General features: G+C 47.5%; 1 protein-coding gene across 5 annotated transcripts in view; it reads left to right on the forward strand.

Moving 5' to 3' along the window:
* The window catches only part of RBPJL (recombination signal binding protein for immunoglobulin kappa J region like), a 68,637-nt gene that overhangs the window by 45,691 nt on the left and 4,672 nt on the right, over window positions 1-18,274 (forward strand). For 4 of the 5 annotated variants that reach the window (XM_054046083.1, XM_054046085.1, XM_054046081.1 and 1 more), the window contains 5 exons: window positions 5,882-6,007; window positions 8,541-8,611; window positions 12,179-12,294; window positions 15,557-15,731; window positions 17,042-17,179. In XM_054046083.1, coding sequence (XP_053902058.1) covers window positions 5,882-6,007; window positions 8,541-8,611; window positions 12,179-12,294; window positions 15,557-15,731; window positions 17,042-17,179 — 626 coding nt within the window. The remainder of the gene's footprint in view (window positions 1-5,881; window positions 6,008-8,540; window positions 8,612-12,178; window positions 12,295-15,556; window positions 15,732-17,041; window positions 17,180-18,274) is intronic. The other variant, XM_054046086.1, reaches the window with a different exon arrangement.

The following is an 18,274-nucleotide window of genomic DNA, read 5'->3' on the forward strand; positions in this document are numbered from 1 at the left end:
CATTTCAGGAACTCTCCCAAAGCAGAATCCACCTTTACAGAGGGTTTACAGACCTCACCCCAGTTCCTTACCTCCCAACAAGCTCTGGCAATGATCCGGTTTCACAGTGCTGGGGAATCCCTAACTATTCTGCGAATCTGGAGCAATCTGATCCCTGTGCAGGTGACTGAGAACTGTATGAAAATAGAATCCTGCAGCTCTGGAGGGGAGGGGATGGCTGATGGGACCTTTGCCTCTTCTGCTGCTGAAGTGTTTTGAGACAGAAGAGTAAAAAGGGCTAAGCAGAAATCAGAGCAGCATGTTTTTCCCCACTGATTTCTGCTGCACAAATCTAGCCTTTGTCTCTGAAGCAGCTCCTTCCTCTTAAATCACGACAGCTCCAGAGAATAATACTCCCCTTTGTTGTTGTTGCTTCAGCATTTGACTCCATGTCCAGACAATCCTTTTTTACCTTAATCAAGGAGGAATGTGTATCTCTGAAGTTGGTCACTGATCAAAGCTTATTAGGCAGACACAGGACCACGTGGATAGAAAACTTGAAGAGCTTCGATGCTGGTGGCCCGACACTAGAGCTGGCTGAACCCATCAGCAGAGTCCTTCATCTGGGGCTAGACTCTCTGTGAATGAACCATGCACATTGTCACAGCTGAGAGTTGAATTGGGACCCACAATTTTGCATCTACATTACTGAAGGCCAGGCTGAGACTGCCAAAAAAAAAAAAAGTCAGAGCCTTTGGGCCTAATTCTCCTTGTGTTTTTATTTGCACCAGTGTAAAGTGAGCATATAATGCTCTCCAATGGAAATAGCAATGATTTCATCCACTCTTCACTCATTTGCACTGGCTTAAATGGATATACAAGGTGCAGGGCAATGGGGAACCAATCATACTTGTACCATAATTAATTAGCTGCTTCCCAGCCTGAGGTGGTGGAACTAAGAAGGATCAGGTGATAGCTTCATTGATGCCTGGACCTTATAGAAAGTCAGTGAGAGATCAGTCTGTGAGTGGAACTGCAGAGAATGGTCAGACTCCTCTGGAAGGCCCTGAGCCAAGGTCTGTAGGAGACTGGGGACTCCAGGGGAACCAGCCTGGGAGCCAAGTGCTTTATCCCAGAGCCAGAAAGATTCTGAAAGGTAGCCAAAAAAGGGGCGGGAACAGGGCCCAGAGGGTGAGCCAAAGAGAAGCCCATGAAAAGTGGAAGAACCTTTTTAGTTTGTGTTTGTGCCACCCAAAGAGGGTGTAAGTTTTGTTTGCAACTTAGCCAGAGAGCTAAGATGCATCTCCAGCACAGTGTATGGAGAGCTGAGGAGACTCACCTTGAGGAAAGAAACGGAGTCAGGAAGTGCCATCAGCACCATGTTTGGCCAGCAGGAGGCACTACAGGGTGGTCATGCCGTATGACAGTGGTTCTCAACTAGGGATACACGTACCCCTGGAGGTACGCAGAGGTCTTCCAGGGGGTACATCAACTCATCTAGATATTTGCCTAGTTTTACATAAAAATCACTAGAGCAGTCAGTGCAAACTAAAATTTCATACAGATAATGACTTCTTTATACTGCTCTATATACTATACATGAAATGTAAGTATAATATTTGTATTCCAATTTATTTTATAATTTATAATTTTATGATTTATTTTATTATATATGAGAGTCAGCAATTTTTCAGCAATGGTGGCTGTGACACTTTTGTATTTTTATGTCTGATTCTGTAAACAAGTAGTTTTTAAGTGAGGTGAAACTTGGGGGTATGCAGGAGAAATCAGACTCCTGAAAGGGGTACAGTAGTTTGGAAAGGTTGAGAGCCACTGGCCTATGATACAGACCCTCGGTGTGCTGTACATTTTAAGATGTTTCCTAACCATAACTGGGTGTAGTTCTCTCCCAGGCCTGCCCCCAGTGCAGGGTTAAATGAGGACAAAACTTGCAAAGGCAAATTGAAGCTCAAACTGCACATTGCAGTATGGTTTTTCAGCATTACATATGAGGCATATGATGACATGGACTGGATGCCAATGTTATGTCAATCGCTAGCTCGCTTCCATATTAGTTAGCTTTGGCCATGCCTGGGTATAAACCATTAAATAGATAGAAAAGATTGAATTAAAGTCACGTGCCAGGATTAAATAACTAATATTGGTGTAATGGAGTGTGTTGATTGGTAGCCAGGGATAAAGTTGTGGACAAAGTTCTACAACTGGATCAGAAGCAAACATCTGTAAATGTTTTGAAGAACATCTGATGAATAGTACTGACACTGGGCTCTGGCAAAGAAGCTAATTGGCGACCGACAGTAAATAATGAAGTGAAGTTGTCTACGGAGAACTGTCACTGTGATCACAAAATAAAGCACCCACTGCCTCTGCGCTAACAATTGCAGCCCATGTATCGGTCTCATCAGTAAAAACAACACATCTGGTTGCCAGTGAATATCAGTTACAGTTCGTACACGGCACTTATGAATAGGCTCAGCAGACATAAACCCCTCACTTCTCAGATACAAAGCAGCAGCTAATGTTATCAGGTGACCCAAGGCCAGATCATCAGCTCTATAATCCAGCGTCGCCATATTGACTTCAATGGAGCTGTGCCAGTTTACACCAGCTGAGGATCTGAGTCACACATTGGAGAACTTAGTGTCTGTACGGAAGACCCTGGGAACAAGGAGAGCAGGGGATCAAGATCATCCATCTAAAAACCAGGGAAAACAGTGGCGGAAAAGATTGTGCGGTGAAAATGCAGCCAACAATTTTGGGAGGACAGCTGCAGATAAAGAAAATTCCAGATTGTTACGTTCTTGTGCTGGACACATCTGCTATGTCAACGCCGTTGCCTGTTCTAGTCTCCAGGATACTCTGAAGACGGAGCCATCAGCAACGTGGTACCAGACAATGAATCTTTGTACGAGGGGCCCCAAGCTTGAGGAGCTGTCGCACAGGATTGTTACTAGAATCTGTAAAGGACACTGCTCTTTTCCAGCAGGTTTGCACTGTACTGAAAAGTGAAGCGTTGGCCAGTGAAACGTCTTAAAGGGTTCCTCAGGTTGTCACTGAGGTGAAGATTATCTGCTGCTGTTTCTCTTTCAGTTTTTCTAAGAAGTCCAGGTGCCACGTTATTTTGAGTTCCTCGGGAGATCAGTATAAGCTGTCCGGGAATCCTGGGACGGGATCAGATTTGTAGTTGCTCCCAAACCTTTGGTATTTTATGTTCTTTGCTACTTGTAGTTTCTGGCTAGTGTGATGTGTATTTGAGAGCTGGGATGATTATTTTTTCAATGAAAACTCAGTTGAGTCTCTGGGTATGTCTGCACTACCTGCCGGATCGGCGGGTAGCGATCTATCGGGGATCGATTTATCGCGTGTAGTGTAGACGTGATAAATCGATCCCCGATCGTTCTCCCGTCGACTGCTAAACGCCAGCAGTGTGAGAGGCAGAAGCAAAGTCGACGGGGGAGCCGCGGCTGTCGATCCAGCGCCGCGAGGACACGAAAGTAAATAATTTTTAATTCGATCTAAGATACTTCGACTTCAGCTATGCTATTCTCATAGCTGAAGTTGTGTATCTTAGATCGATTTCTCCACGCCCCCTCTCCCCAAGTGTAGACCAGGCCTATGTTGCAGGATTTTCCCTGTGCTGTAGCAGATGCAGCCCTATCTCCAATAGCCAGCTTGTCTTTTGAGCAAATCACCAAGGGCTACCCATGACCTGGCATTGGCTTACCAGTGGTACAGCACTGTGTATGCAGCTGCGATTTGGGGCTTCTAGCTTCCGCTCGTCCCTTTTACATCTAAGGTTCTTTTGGGTTTTTAAAGGCAAACTTCCCCATTTTTCACAGCTGTGCGGCTTGAAAGTTTGAGCAGTGAGAAGAAGCTCTTTGCGCTAGGAAGCCACTGGGGAGACGTATCTGAAACCAATGTTTTTAATCACAGCTGGCAGTTCTGAGCCTCCATCCTGAGGCCACCATTTCTCTGAGGGAACTAACATCATGAATGACCCCAACAGTGACAGGGGGCCCCATGCCAGAGGCTGGAAACCAATTTCCATCAAGTTTTCATATGGGTTTATCAATCATGAGCAAGCCAAAGATGTCCAGGTTGTGCCTGTCCCTGTGTGTATGAACACCCTCCGTGTGTGTGTGTCACTGGACATGGGACCAAGAAACAAGTGAGCTTGGTTTAAGTAATGTCCTTGCCGTATTTGGCTAGCGTGGCCCTGAGCTGCTGGGTACATTTTCATTGGCTTCACTGAACTGCCGTACGCCAAGGAAGTGTCTTCCCTAAGTGTGGAAATGAGAAGAGGCCTGTCCAAACAGCTCCTACTTCCTCCCTCTCAGGTTTCCTTCCATTAAGGAAGTAGCACATTGCCCTATTGAAGCACAAGGCTCATGCACCCACCTACACCACACTTTGATGGTTTTGTGGAACGTTTTGCAGGCGCTGGGCTAGTGCTCTGCACAGGGTGAATTTCACTTCCTGCAAAGGTGAGACAGCAGTACAGTACATCTCCGCCATTCCAGCTTCTCTGTGCCTGACTTCCCTTTAAAACAAGCAGCCTGTGTTCAGGTTCCAGCACAACACAACAAAGGCCCTGTGTGATTTAAACTGGGCTTATCTGCCTACAATCAGTGGAAACATAACCTACCACGTTAACAAAGTCTAAGGGCCAGATCCTCAGCTTGGGTAATTCCACTGAAGTCAATGGAGCTATGCCCATTTCCAGCAGGTGAGAATCTGGCCCTTGTTTTTTTAGTTCACCGTGAAGCAAAATGGGGACATTTCCACAGAACAATCACCGGCAGTAACAAAATAACAGCTCCCGATCCCAAGAATAATAACTCCCCAGCCATGCTCATTATTACCTTCCATAAACATTCATAATGTACTGAGGGGAGATATAAAAATGAATCCAGGTTAAACAGAACGCATGTAAAGCTATCCCGTTAGATGGGGGAAAACTCCAGTATGGTATAAATGAGACTGTAATTATTATCGTCCGTTACAAGGAGGAGGGGATCACTAAAGATAACATTACCTGATTTCCTATTGCCCAGCACCGTATGCATTCATTTACACCAGTGCACGGAGAATGGAGATTGGGTGTAAAATGCCACCACTCCAATTTGGTAGCATGTGACTGCATAAGATGCAGGGCATCTGAGAAGCTGGCCCAGGTGTTTTTAAGGGCCATGTAGACAAGAAAAGAACGTCATGAACAATCAGAATGTCACTATCTTCATAACATGGGACTGAGAGGAGGAGTGAAAGGAGGCGCTTTCCCATTAGGAAGCAGTGGGAATGTTTCCAAGCTGTAAGGTAAGCTTTCCCTAGCTGTCTTTTACTGAAGGCTGGAGAAAATAGCGGGTAAACTAACCAAACAATTTTAATGAGAGCACTTGTCTTCCAGCAGCTTTGAAACTTCCCATTCCCAATGCGTTCTAACGGGATTCCTCTTGTCCTCGTTTGCATCATTAAACTGGGCCCCTGCTGGGGAGTATTATTAAAACAGTAGTTCTTACAGAGAGAGACACCAGATGCCTCGATTGCAGATACTGATGTAAGGAAGGGGGATATCTCGAAACTGTGACTGTTCCTGGTGGTGTTATATGCAATATTATACCAGTGCAGTGAGCAGAGTGGGGTTTACAGCACCTGGCTAGAATTAGTTCTGTTGTCAAGGTCCGGTGCACAGCAGGCAAATTAGAGTGCAGGGGAATGAGGGACAGAAGGCTATCACCTACAGGTAAGGTGCCTGTGCTGGCTACCTCCATGTTAAATACCCCTTAGGGTGGCTCCGGGGCGGTATCAAGCAGTAGGGGGATGGTAGGAAGGCAAGCGTTGTGTCCCCTTTACTAGGGTACTACTCAGGACTCTCTTTTAGATCCAATCCAGATCAACTTGACCATCTCCGGGATGGAGTGCGTAGATATCTGCAGCTCCCAGCTGACCAGACTGTGCTTATACTGCATGCAAAAGTCGCACAGAAATCATACGGCAGTGAAAAAAGGTAGGAGATTTGCCTGGCTTCTTATACAGCCCTGCCTTTAGATATCCCCTTCCAAAAAACAGACTCTTACAACTCCCTAGGGTTTCATTAACTAGTCTGATGAAGCAGATGAGCTAACATAACCCCATTGTATTCACCTTTCAGCTTTCACACAGCCTCAGAATAATACAGTCATTCATGATGATTATGATAGTCGTACCTAAGCCTCCCGATCAGGGCCCCCTGCGCTGCCCAAACAGATAACAAAAAGTCAGTCCCTGCCCCGAACACTCTATCCTGGATTAATGAAATGGTGGGAAGGGCTGAACACTGACCCCTGTGGGACACCACTGGCCATTTCACCTCCCCCACGCAGATAGCTGGAGTGCCCTCGGCAATCAGTCTTTGCTGCAGCCCATCCTCACTCTGTTTAACAGTCATTGTCCAAGTCAGTTAAATTCCTTCCATCTTCCCTCTTTGCCATTTTCTCCTTTCCTCTGCTCGTCTCTCTCATGCTTTTCTCTCCCCTCTAGTCATCTCTTTCTCCATAGGAGGTTGAGAGAGGCCCTATTGTACTAAGGGTGGGGTTTTGGTTTTTTTACTCCCTCTCCCGTCACTGGATCAATGGAAGATAATTTTCACAGAGGTGGGCCCTGGCTGTAGAGTTGAGATCCAACCTTCCCTAGAGGACGGCTGTGAGCTCTGAGTTTGATCCATTGTAGAGATTGCGGCCAGCTGCAAAATGCAGATCCAGATCCAGCCTTCAGAGTTTACGGGTGTCTGGATCTGGGATTTTGGTTCAGGCCCATTTCAAACAGCTCTGAGATTGTTATCCTCTTGGGGCGCTGAGCCAGCGAGTGGAGCTGCTGCGTCACTGGGGCTAACCAAAGACATAGCTCTGGCACACCCTGGTTGAGGCGTGGTGCAAAGGATGCTGGGAAGCAGGTTTTGTGGGTTTGGCAAGAAAAAATGAAGTGAAATCTAAAAAGTGATTACGAGCTGGCACCGCTTCTAGGTTAAAGTTTAAATAAGCTAGTGCTATTTTTCCTGGATATGGGGATTCAGGGTCCTACACTGTTGCTAACTTGTTTAAATAAACACATATCCAAGGAGAATAGGACCCAGAAATATGGAACCAGCCCAGACTGGTGTTTTCACTGCTAACATTTTACACAGTATCAATATGGGATGAATCTGCACCATTCACATGAATGCAAAGACAGTGGAAACTCAAATAAAACACAGGAAAATGTGTTTCCAAAACTTTGGCTATAGATTTGTTTGCACTGATCTCAGGAGCTGGCTGTGAATACAACCTGTGTTCTCAACCTGCTGAAACTTCCACATTCCAAGCTGAAAAAGTCTCTGTGACAAATTCTCCCTTGACTCAAGGAGGGAAGATCTGAAGTCAGCTTTCCCTATGCGCCCTCTCAGCCATCTGCCCTTGGGTAGGGCTGGCATGTTCCACTAACACAGCACCTGATAGATGTGGCTGCGCATGCAGGAGTCTCGGGCAGGGGGCTGGACATTGCGGCAAGAGGCAATCTCATCTCTCCAGTGCTGCGCAGGGCACTGGATGTGGTTGGTTTGTCGTGCCAGGAGGAGAAGCTAAAAGAGTTAGGTCATGCTGACCTCTTGCTAACTCTACATGGTTGAACAGCTGCTGCCTTCACATCCTCCTCAGGTGCTTCAAGTTAGGGACATGCTCTGGGTCTTCACACACCGAGACATGTAAAGCCATTACAGTCTGATAGGTTTGCATGTCACCAGAGTCTTAAAGCCAGAAACAGGTTTAATTGTGCAACCGCATCCATCCCCTGCTGGAGGAACCCAGGGGAGGCTCACACGAGAACAGATGGGGAGATGTTCACAACACGGCAGACTGTTTAGGCCAAAGAGAGACAGGAACAACGAATGCACTGAGCTCCCTCCCATCGTGGCCTCAACACCTGTCCAGGATGGTGTAGGTATATGTCATCCTGCCTTGGTGCCGGGAAATGGACAGGGGACCTCTTGAGGCACCTTCCAGCCCTACATTTCTATGATTCTGTGCCTGCAAAGACCCACCATTGGTCATGCAGATGGCATGACTGTGCACTTAGCACATATCTGCGCATGCAAATACGGGTGCGGTGCAGGCATCCACATTTTTGTGGGTGCATCTCCTGTGAAAACATGCCCTGGGGTGGTAAAACAGCAGATGAGCTAACCCTTATGATTTTTGCCCTAGCTATGTAGCTCTTTTAATTTTATAACTGTCTTACCAGTGTTTTCAATCTAAGCTGCTTGCCAGACTAATACCCTGCAGCACTGGGCTCCATCCACCTGTCACTACAGAGATAGCAAACCATTCAGAGTACTTGATCTGTACCCAGACCTGCTCCAAGTATATGCTGGCATTAGTGATCCCAAAGTAGGTCATGTCTAAGCATCTTTCACTTGGTTAAGCAATGAAGAAGACTCTGGATTCACAATCAAACAAAGAAACAACCCTTTTTGGTGAAGTCCCTTACCCTAGTGTTCACTTAACAAAGATGCTGTTTTGTTTTGTTAGGTTTTTCTGCCCCCCACCTTGTGTTTATCTGACTGGACCAGGTTGGAAATTGAAGCAGGAACAGATAAAAGGTAAGAGCAGAAGAAAGCCCCGTATGCCTGGAGAGCAGAAGTCCTGCCGCTCAGCCACTCCTGATAAGAAGAACTGAGCATAGTGGGAAAAGCTGTCTGCAAATATTCATTCAGACATGAAAGTGACTTTCGGTTTGAGTGTATATTTGACCTGTTAGTGTTCGAGTTCTTGAGCTTTAACAGAGTGAATACCCATGAGAAATGAATACATAGTTCATGTACTCAAACAGATCACAAGGTTAAATTCATCAAATTATATATTTGTTCAGCTCTATTAGCAAGTTCACAGGAAAGGGCGGAGTGGGGGTGATGAAAAGCAGCGAAGGAAGCGATGGAATTAGGCTTGAGCTGATGGGAAGAAGCAGGGCATGTTCCATCTACAGGACTGATACATTGGAGAGACTCTACAAAGAGGCCATTAAAAGTGCCTAAGATCAGAGGGGACTTCCTCTAAGGAGAGTCTGAAGGCACCACATGTGATCTGCTGAGGAGAATGGGGACAAGAACTGGGGATCAGGACCTGAGGGGAGGGGATTATGCAGGGAGGCAAAGGGGGTTGGGACCAGGAGCTGGTCTAAAATTTTTCATGAAAATCCATTTTCTATAAAATGGAAATTTTCACGAAAAAAATTCCATTTTCGTCAAAATGTTCAGGTTTCAGCCACAATAACAAAAAGTTCAAAAACTGCATTTTTAACAAATTATTTATTTTGTTTTCCGCAACCAAAAACTTGACATTTTTCAGTTTTCAGCAAAAACCTGAAAAATTCCAAAGAAAACTTTTGATGATAATGAAAAATGTTCAGTCACATGAAAAAATTTTGTGGGGGGCGGGAAAAGAAACCATTTCCTGACCAGCTCCAGTCAGGAGCGAGGACTGAAGATAGAAAAGGGAGAGTTTGGAGGAAAATTCTTGACCGTGAGACCATTTAGGGTATGTCTACACTGCAATGAAAAACCCGCAGCAGCAAGTCTCAGAGCCCAGGTCAATTGCATTGGGATCAGGATGAGGGGCTAAAAATAGCAATGTAGACATTCCCACTCACCTGAATGGGAATGTCCACACTGCTACTTTTAGCCCCACTGCCTGAGCCCAAGTCAATTGACCTGGGCTCTGAGACTTGCTGCTGCGGGTTTTTCATTGCAGTGTAGACATACCTGTTAACAATGGGTACACTCCTATAATGGCGGCTTCACAGCTTGAGGCATCAGGAGGGAATTAGATGTTGCTCTCCTCTCCTAGGTTCATTGAAAGACAATGGGACTGTCAACTGAGTAAGAACTTCTGTATTTAGTCCGAGGATTTTACCCTCCGTGAATGCTGGTGAATCAAGGCATTTGCCAGGGAGTAATTTCCTAGCTCTCTGTGTGGATGGAGTTATCAAGCCCTTGACTTGAGCCCTACACAAAACTTTCTAGCCAACCATCCCCCACAATGAAGGTGATCCAAACACCACAGCCAGTTCCTAGCTCTGGACCAGAACCTGAGAAGTTCTGAGCCTGAGTCCCTCCCACAGAAATCAAGAGGAGAGATTTCCCCTTTTGTCAGGACTGCGTTTGGCCTAAGGTATCCAAACAAAATTAAGGATGGATCTATAGTGCAGGTGGAGGAGTGATTGCAGCTCATAGCCATACCTGTGCTAGCTTGAATCTAGCTAGCAAGGCTCAAATAGCAGTGAAGTCAATCCAAGCATGTGCTAGCAATGCAAATACATAGCCAGGGTCAGGGTCGCCCAGAGGGGGGGGCAAGTGGGGCAATTTGCCCCAGGCCCCGGGCCCTGCAGGGGCCCCACGAGAATATAGTATTCTATAGTACTGCAACTTTTTTTTATGGAAGGGGCCCCCGAAATTGCTTTGCCCCAGACCCCCTGAATCCTCTGGGCAGCCCTGGCCAGGGTTCCAGGTGGGCTTGTACAGTCTGCACCAGGGTCCATGCCCCTGTGTCTTCACTGCTATTTTTAGCCATGCTAATTAGATTCAAGCTAGTGTGGATATGCCTACATGAGCTGCCATCACACCTCCGACTGCAGTGTAGACATGTCCTAAGAGCCACAGACCAGGGAATTAATCATTGTGAGGGATTCTAGGGGCCGGCCCACCCGCCAGACAGCCGAGAGCCTGAGAAAACACCACCACGCCTGCAGCATCAGTGCTCTAGGTCATGCTGCCAGCTGCAGGAAATGTGTCCGGACCACAGAGAGGGTTTGACAGCCTCCAGATTCATTGACACAGCAGGGGCTCAGAGCGGTGGTCAGGCAAAACCTGGCTGTGCTGAAAGGGGTGCTGAGTGCAGGGTCATGCCGGGATGGCAGTGTGCACACTCATTTCAGATAGTCCAGGGGCTTCATTGCTTCAGCCGTTAGTTATGATCACTGTGAAACAATTACTGCATAAACAGTACCGACGTAATTAGCATCTGAGGAGTGTGGGTGCCCGTAAGGGTAGGAAATGCTGCACTTGGTGGCCAGCAGAACAGGGTGAACAGGTTCTCACTGCTGGTAAAACATCCAGAAAATTTCACTTCCCTGGGTCCCCGGAAAAGCAAAATGTTTCCCATTGCCCCCATGCAGCTCTGCCCTGGGGGGAAACAGCAGCACCCCATTATTTTCATTATTCACTCACTGAGTGCCCCAAAGCATTCAAGGCACCATGCAAGTGAATAAATAAAGACACAGTGAAATCCTGGCCCCACTGAGGTCAAGGGGAGTTTTGCCATTGATTTCAATGGAGTAAGGCTTTCACCCCAGGTCCCTGTCCCAAAGAGCTTACAACCTAAATGACAGACAAAGATGCCACAAGTGGTAGCAGCAAACACTGGATTGGGGGTAGCAGGGGGGAGGACAAGGGTGACAAATGTCCCGTCGTGGGTATTTAAGGTCGTTACAGTCACAGGTTGGTGTAGCTCTCAATCTCTGGACACGTGCCCCCATCCATCCCTGCTCGGTGTTGTGTATGTGCACAGGTGAAGACATCCTACATACTTTGCAGAACAAGGGGCTTCTGGAATGCGCTCTAGGGAGGGGAGCATGCAGCCCAGGTGGGGGAGGATACGGGAAGGTAAAAGGTTGGAGGGGTGGAGAGACAGGGACGTGGGAGAAGGGAAGCAGGAAGATCAGAGCCAGGAGGAACAGAAGGGGGATGGAGACAGGGAGAGGAGGAGAGGGGCTGGTGAAGCAGGGCAGTCGGGAGAAGCTGCCGAGCCTGTTGTCGAAGGTGTCTAGGGGTGCAGGATAGGGAGGGTGAGATGCAGGAAAGCAGCATCTCACATCAGTGCGGCTGGAGACCAGAAGTGTCCAAGTGTCCCAAAGATGCTTCTGGGGAGGTTCACCTACCTGAGCCCTCTCGGGGGGGCGGGGGAGGCAGTAGCTACCCAGTCCCCTCTTCCTCTCTCTAGTGAGGGCATGGGAGGGCGACAACAGCTCAGCCCTCCCTCTCTCTACATTGCCACCAGCAGTCTGGGCAGCAGCAGCCCCGACCCTCTCACTTCAAGCTCCATGGTCCCAGCTGCATTGGTCTCAGCTGGTGTCCAGGTTTGTGTGTCTGGGAAATGTTTCTTCTCTTTTCCAGCGAGGGATTTGGGAGAGGCTGGTTTCAGGGTGTGCGGGTACATGGGGCTGGACAGCATGGACAGCGGCCACATGGAGACCCAGAAACTCAACTTTGAGGAGCAGCCAGACTCCAAGGTAAGCTGAGTAAAATGACTCCCCTGACACAACAACTCTCTTGGCTCTCCTGCCCCCTAGTCACGTATGACCAGGCATCTCCCTGCAGCACTGGGAGTGCTCTTCACTCACGGTTTGCCAGGAAACCGATCTTTCTTTGTCACCATCTTTTCAACTTCCTGGCCCTTGTGGCTGGAGGATGGCCAGGGATTACGCAGTTTCCCCAGCCCATAGTATTCTCCTGACAAATGGCAATGCCACTCATCACAAAATGAGAGTGCGGTCTTTCATTTACAGATAAACTGCTAACGAAAACACCGACCTGTCACAAACGTTGTGGGCTAGAGCTATAACTTGGCATCTTCCTATAGGGAAAGAAATCTATTAAGTATTATCTTGGGGCTCTGAAGAATGTGGGATCTGGGGTTGGCCAGAAATATAACAAAAAGGACCTTTGTGTTTGCAGTGCTTCCCTTACAGCATATCAGTGCAGCCGAAGCGCCAAGGTGACTGGGAAACTGTAAACCTAGGGAGATTTCTTGTGTTATGTTGAGTAAATCACATGTGAACATTAATTTCCATTTGGAATTCTCTAGCCCCAGTGTAAATAAAGCCTCTGCCGTTCCTCAGCTCTTCACTCCACCTGAAATAACATCTCTAATCATTTCCCCCTTTAAATGAACCTATAGCTCCTCTGAATGGACCCCATCATGTCCTAGTGGGAGCTGCTTTGTTCTGCAGTGCATTTTCTTGGGTGTATTGAGTGAAGTGATGGTGGCTCTGGTGAAGGGGGGTCTTGACTTCTGGGCCCTTCACGGGGTGGTGCTTAAGAATCATCATTAATACACACAGCACAGTGCAAGGTGGGCAGTTTCCTTTCTGAAAACCCAAAGCACATAAGGAAGGACAGAGAAGAACAGCCATCTGGCTCCTGCAGCCCCCTGCGGGTCTCCCATCCCCACACCAGCATGAAGGGCATCTTTTCACTGAAGTCTTTGTTGTTACAAGGTGGACATTGAAACTATTTAGAGTGAAGATTATTGAAGATACCCCTTCTGGGGGGGCCCAGGCATCGTGGTTTGGAGAGCTGTATGTTCAGCCACATGACTAACAGGAGCCAGTTTATAGCACCATGCTGTGCACTGATGGTGCAGTGATTCACTTCTGCACATGTCATCGTGCTCAGGTTGGGCAGGAATCCGGTGCAGGCTGAGTTGCTGGGTTAACTGATTGTCTTACACCCTTGCCTAGTGTCACAAGCCTTGTTGTTGCTCTCTCCCTCTCTGTATTACTGTTTATCATAAAATCATAGGACTGGAAGGGACCTTGAGAGGTCATCTAGTCCAGTCCCCTGCACTCGTGGCAGGACTAAGTATTATCTAGACCATCCCTGACAGGTGTTTGTCTAACCTGCTCTTAGAAATCTCCAGTGATGGAGATTCCACAACTTCCCTAGGCAATTAATTCCAGTGCTTAATCACCCTGACAGGAAGATTTTCCCAATGTCCAACCTAAACTGCCCTTGCTGCAATTTAAGCCCATTGCTTCTTGTCCTATCCTCAGAGGTTAAGAATAACAATTTTTCTCCCTCCTCCTTGTAACAGCCTTTTATATACTTGAAAACTGTTATGTCCTCTCTCAGTCTTCTCTTTCCCAGACTAAACAAACCCAGTTTTTTCAATCTTCCCTCATAGGTCATGTTTGCTAGACCTTTAATCGTTTTTGTTGCTCTTCTCTGGACATTTTCCAATTTGCCCACATCTTTCCTGACATGTGGTGCCCAGAACTGGACACAATACTCCAGTTGAGGCCTAATCAGCATAGAGTAGAGCAGAAAAATTACTTCTTGTGTCTTGCTTACAACACACCTGTTAATACATCCCAGAATGATGTTACCTTTTTTTGCAACTGCGTTACACCGTTGACTCATATTTAGCTTGTGGTTCACTATGACCCCCAGATCCCTTTCTGCAGTACTCCTTATGATAGTACTCAGAGGCCCCAGCCAGGATCAGGGCCTCCTTGGACTGGGTGCATTGCAAACACATATGAAGATATAGTTCTTGCCCCAAAGAGCTTAGAGTCTAAGGTCCCACCCTACTAACCTGGCCATGCTCATTTACATTGAGCCAAGTGGGACCAATTGTGTGTAAAGTTCAGCATGTGAGTAAGCGTTTTCAGGATCAGGGCCTGCGCTAACCATCTGCGATAGGTGGGTAGATAGAAACAAACACACATGGAAAAGTGTCTGTCAGCTCTCAGTCTCTCTCTTCCCACGCAGGAAGAGTTTCAAAAATAGCCACTTCCATTTTCCAGCAGTCCCGCTTCAGTGGGAAGTTTCATGAGGACGTTGATTTCTGGGTTTTCCCATGACATTTTGTGGACCCAAAATGTCACATCATCAACATTTCAAGGAAAAGCAAAAAATTCCAGGAAACAAAATTAATTTGTAACAAAAGAGTGAAAATTTTCATGCAAAATCCGGCAGTGATTTTTTTTCCCTTTTTCATACATACATTAGCTTAAAAGTTCTTTTGCCTAAAATACCTGACCAACTAATTAGGCAAAACTTAATATGGTCGAAGGGCTGGTGGGGCCAGGGTCCCAGCTTCTAGGGGCTCCTGGCTTCTTGTTGTTTACTCGTTCATGCAATCTATACTAAAAGACAAGCTCCTTTGGCCTATGTCTTTTGTTTGTTGTCTGGAAAGCACCGTGAGCATCTTTACACCGACTGTAAGCATCTGGGGGCAGGGATTGTCTTTTTGGTCTGTCTTGGTTCAGAGTTGGTGCACAAGGGGGTCCTGGCCCCTGACTGGGGCTCCTAGGTCCTCCCGCAATACAAATAATAAACCTTGGCAACAGTAGTGCCCCATCATTGTGATAGTTAGGAGTTCCCCAGTCTCCATGGCCATTTGTCCCTTTATCATAGAATCATAGAATATCAGGGTTGGAAGGGACCTCAGGGACCCTTCAATGCTTATCACTCTCTGCTCAGTCAAGTCTCCTGCCTAGGGACCACAGTGTATGAGCAGAGGTGAGTTTATCAGGGGACCTTGCCTGCACTAAGCGATCATTAACCAATGCTGTTGGCCAGCCTCTCACTCTCTCAGCAGATAAAGCCCCCCAGCTGCAAAGGAAATGAAGACATGAGCAGGTATCGCTCTAGGTATCTAGGTAGGCAGATATCGGTGTCACCCCTCACTGGTGTATCTTCAGGGAAGATGCACCCAAAGACTCCAGACACAATCTCCAGCCTATGACAATAGCCCCTTGTTACTGACAGGAGTTCAGCTGTGCCAAAGCACTCTACATCTCCGACACGGAGAAGAGGAAGCATTTCCGGCTGGTTCTGAAGCTCTTCTTCAGCAATGGGCAGGAGATCGGCACTTTCCACAGCAAGCTGATCAAAGTGATTTCCAAACCCTCACAGAAGAAGCAGTCCCTGAAGAACACAGACTGTAAGTAGCAGGGGAGCCAGCCTCGTCAATGGGAGCTGAGCGCTGAAGGGTTTTTAACAGCAATCTTGGTGATACTCTCTGTTCTCCGGTGCTTCAGTAGCACGCGCCCTTTCAGCCGTCTGAGTAGCTAATACCTGAACAGGTTTCTCAGAGGCTTTATCAGAATGGGGCACTGATATAAAGCAAACAAGAAACTATCACAGATGGCAGATTGAATATCCGCCAAGTCCTTACACGAGACAGGCTTATGCGCTATAGCAGGGGTAGGCAACCTATGGCACGTGAGCTGATTTTCAGTGCACTCACACTGCCCGGATCCTGGCCACCGGTCCGGGGGGCTCTGCATTTTAATTTAATTTTAAATGAAGCTTCTTAAACATTTTAAAAACCTTATGGACTTTACATACAACAATAGTTTCGTTATATATTATAGACTTATAGAAAGAGCCCTTCTAAAAACGTTAAAATGTATTACTGGCACGCGAAACCTTACATTAGAGTGAATAAATGAAGACTCGGCACAACACTTCTGAAAGGCTGCCGACCCCTGCGCTGTAGGCTGCCTGATCCAAAGCCCGGTGAAGTCAACAGAAGGAAGAATGGATCAGGGCGCATTTACGAACACGTTCTCGAAAATGTATCCTACCACGCTGTGTAAAGATCTAATGCAGAACCTTCGTCAGGGTTTCTGTTCAGAGATCTCCACATACAGACAAAGGCATCACCCACCCTTTATAAAAGGCCATCTCAGCTGGTACTCCGCTAAAGGGAAAGCCAGCCACAAAGGGCTCGTGTTCATTATGCTGTGTACACCAGCCTAGCCCTGGGGAGTCTGAGAAAGGCAGAGCAGTGCTTTCAAACCACACGCTGATACGGAAACGAGAACGCATGGAGCATTAGCTAATGACCTGTAGAGCAGGGGAAAGCAACCCCGATCTGCACAAGATATGACTTAATAGGTCTTTTCAGTCACAGATTTTGAAGCTATTCTGAAGTGTTGGCAGCGCAGAAGAATGGTTACTCACCTCACAGTCACAGGTTCTTCGAGGTGTTTTGTCTGCCTGGATCCCACTCACGCACCTGGAGGTGTCTGCACACCACCCGTGGGATCCACGTGAACAAAGACTCAGAAGAACAAGATTTTGTAACATGATGGTTCACTGCATTCTTTATCCTAACTCTATGCAAAGCAATAACTGGTCTCTGTGGCTACCAAATCGCTCAGCCATGCTCCGGTATTCGGGCAAGCTGATACTGATAACAGTGAGTTTCCATCAGTGCTAATGCCAGCGTCTGTCTGTCTTTTGCAGTGTGCATCTCATCTGGGTCCAAGGTTTCCCTCTTTAACCGCCTCCGCTCCCAGACGGTCAGCACCCGTTATCTGTCCGTAGAGGGTGGCACCTTCATCGCTAGTGCAAGGCAATGGGCAGCATTCACACTGCATCTGGGTGAGGACCTTACATGTTCAGCAAACTCCAGCAGTCCACACGGGGCCAAATTCACTGCTGGTAAACCATTGGTGAAGTCAGTAGAGCTGTGTCCATTAACGGTAGGGGTAGATTTGGCCACCCAAGCATAGCAATAGTGAAAGACAAACAGAGCGTTCAAATCCAATCTGAACAATGGTGCTTACTGATTTTCACAAGTCATAATCACAGGTCAACAGAAGTATCTTTCTAAAAAATGTCAGGAACCCCTGAGGCCAGCTTCCAGCAGGAGGCCTGTGTCTCTTTGCAGCACATTGCCCCTGCCTGCCTGCAGACAGAGCTCTGAGGGGGGAGGAAGGATGGTCCATTGATTAGGCAGCTAATCCGAGATTTCAGACACCTGGATTCAATTCTCTACTCCAGTGCTGGCTTCCTACATGACCTTCAGTAAGTCACTTAGGCCCAGATGCTCAGATGTCAACAGAAGTTAGAAGCCTACGTACATTGAGGGTCTTGGCCTCAGCCCCAATCAGTACTAGCCCTGCCCTGCCTCCCAGGGGGGTTGTGAGAATAACTACATTAAAGAGCAGCAGGCGTTCTGATACTTCAAGGATGGGGCCAAGAATAGATAGGCGATGGTACCTATTTTGACCCCACTGGTTTCTTTGATACCTGCTACCAGCACTCCCAGGCACTGTGAAATTATCCTCCCTGTAAATGTCCCTGCCACCCACCCCCACTCCGCCCCACCCTCAGTGGCTTTGGTCTCCTACCTACCTTAACTTCCCTTTGCCACCACGTTTGCCTCTTGGAGTCCCAGGGTGTTGCCCAGACTCAGTAACAATCCGATTCCCTTCTCCTGCGCTGGTATGTCGTTCTCCAGGAAGGAGACAGCGGGGGAAAGGGCTGGGAGCAGTCTAAATTCATCCCTGGTTCCCAGCACCCTTTCCTCACTAAGGGCCTGATCCAGTGCCCTTTGAAATCAGTGGAAAGACTCCCATTGACTGCAGTAGGTGTTGGATCAGGCCCTAAAAGCCTGCTGGTCTTGAGCAAGGGCAGCTCAGGAGGTGCCTATCCAAAGGCCACGTTAGCATGCGCCTGGACCCTGATGGCCAG

The sequence above is a fragment of the Malaclemys terrapin genome, chromosome 12 (genome assembly GCF_027887155.1).
Source record: "Malaclemys terrapin pileata isolate rMalTer1 chromosome 12, rMalTer1.hap1, whole genome shotgun sequence".
Classification (NCBI taxonomy): Eukaryota; Metazoa; Chordata; order Testudines; family Emydidae; genus Malaclemys; species Malaclemys terrapin.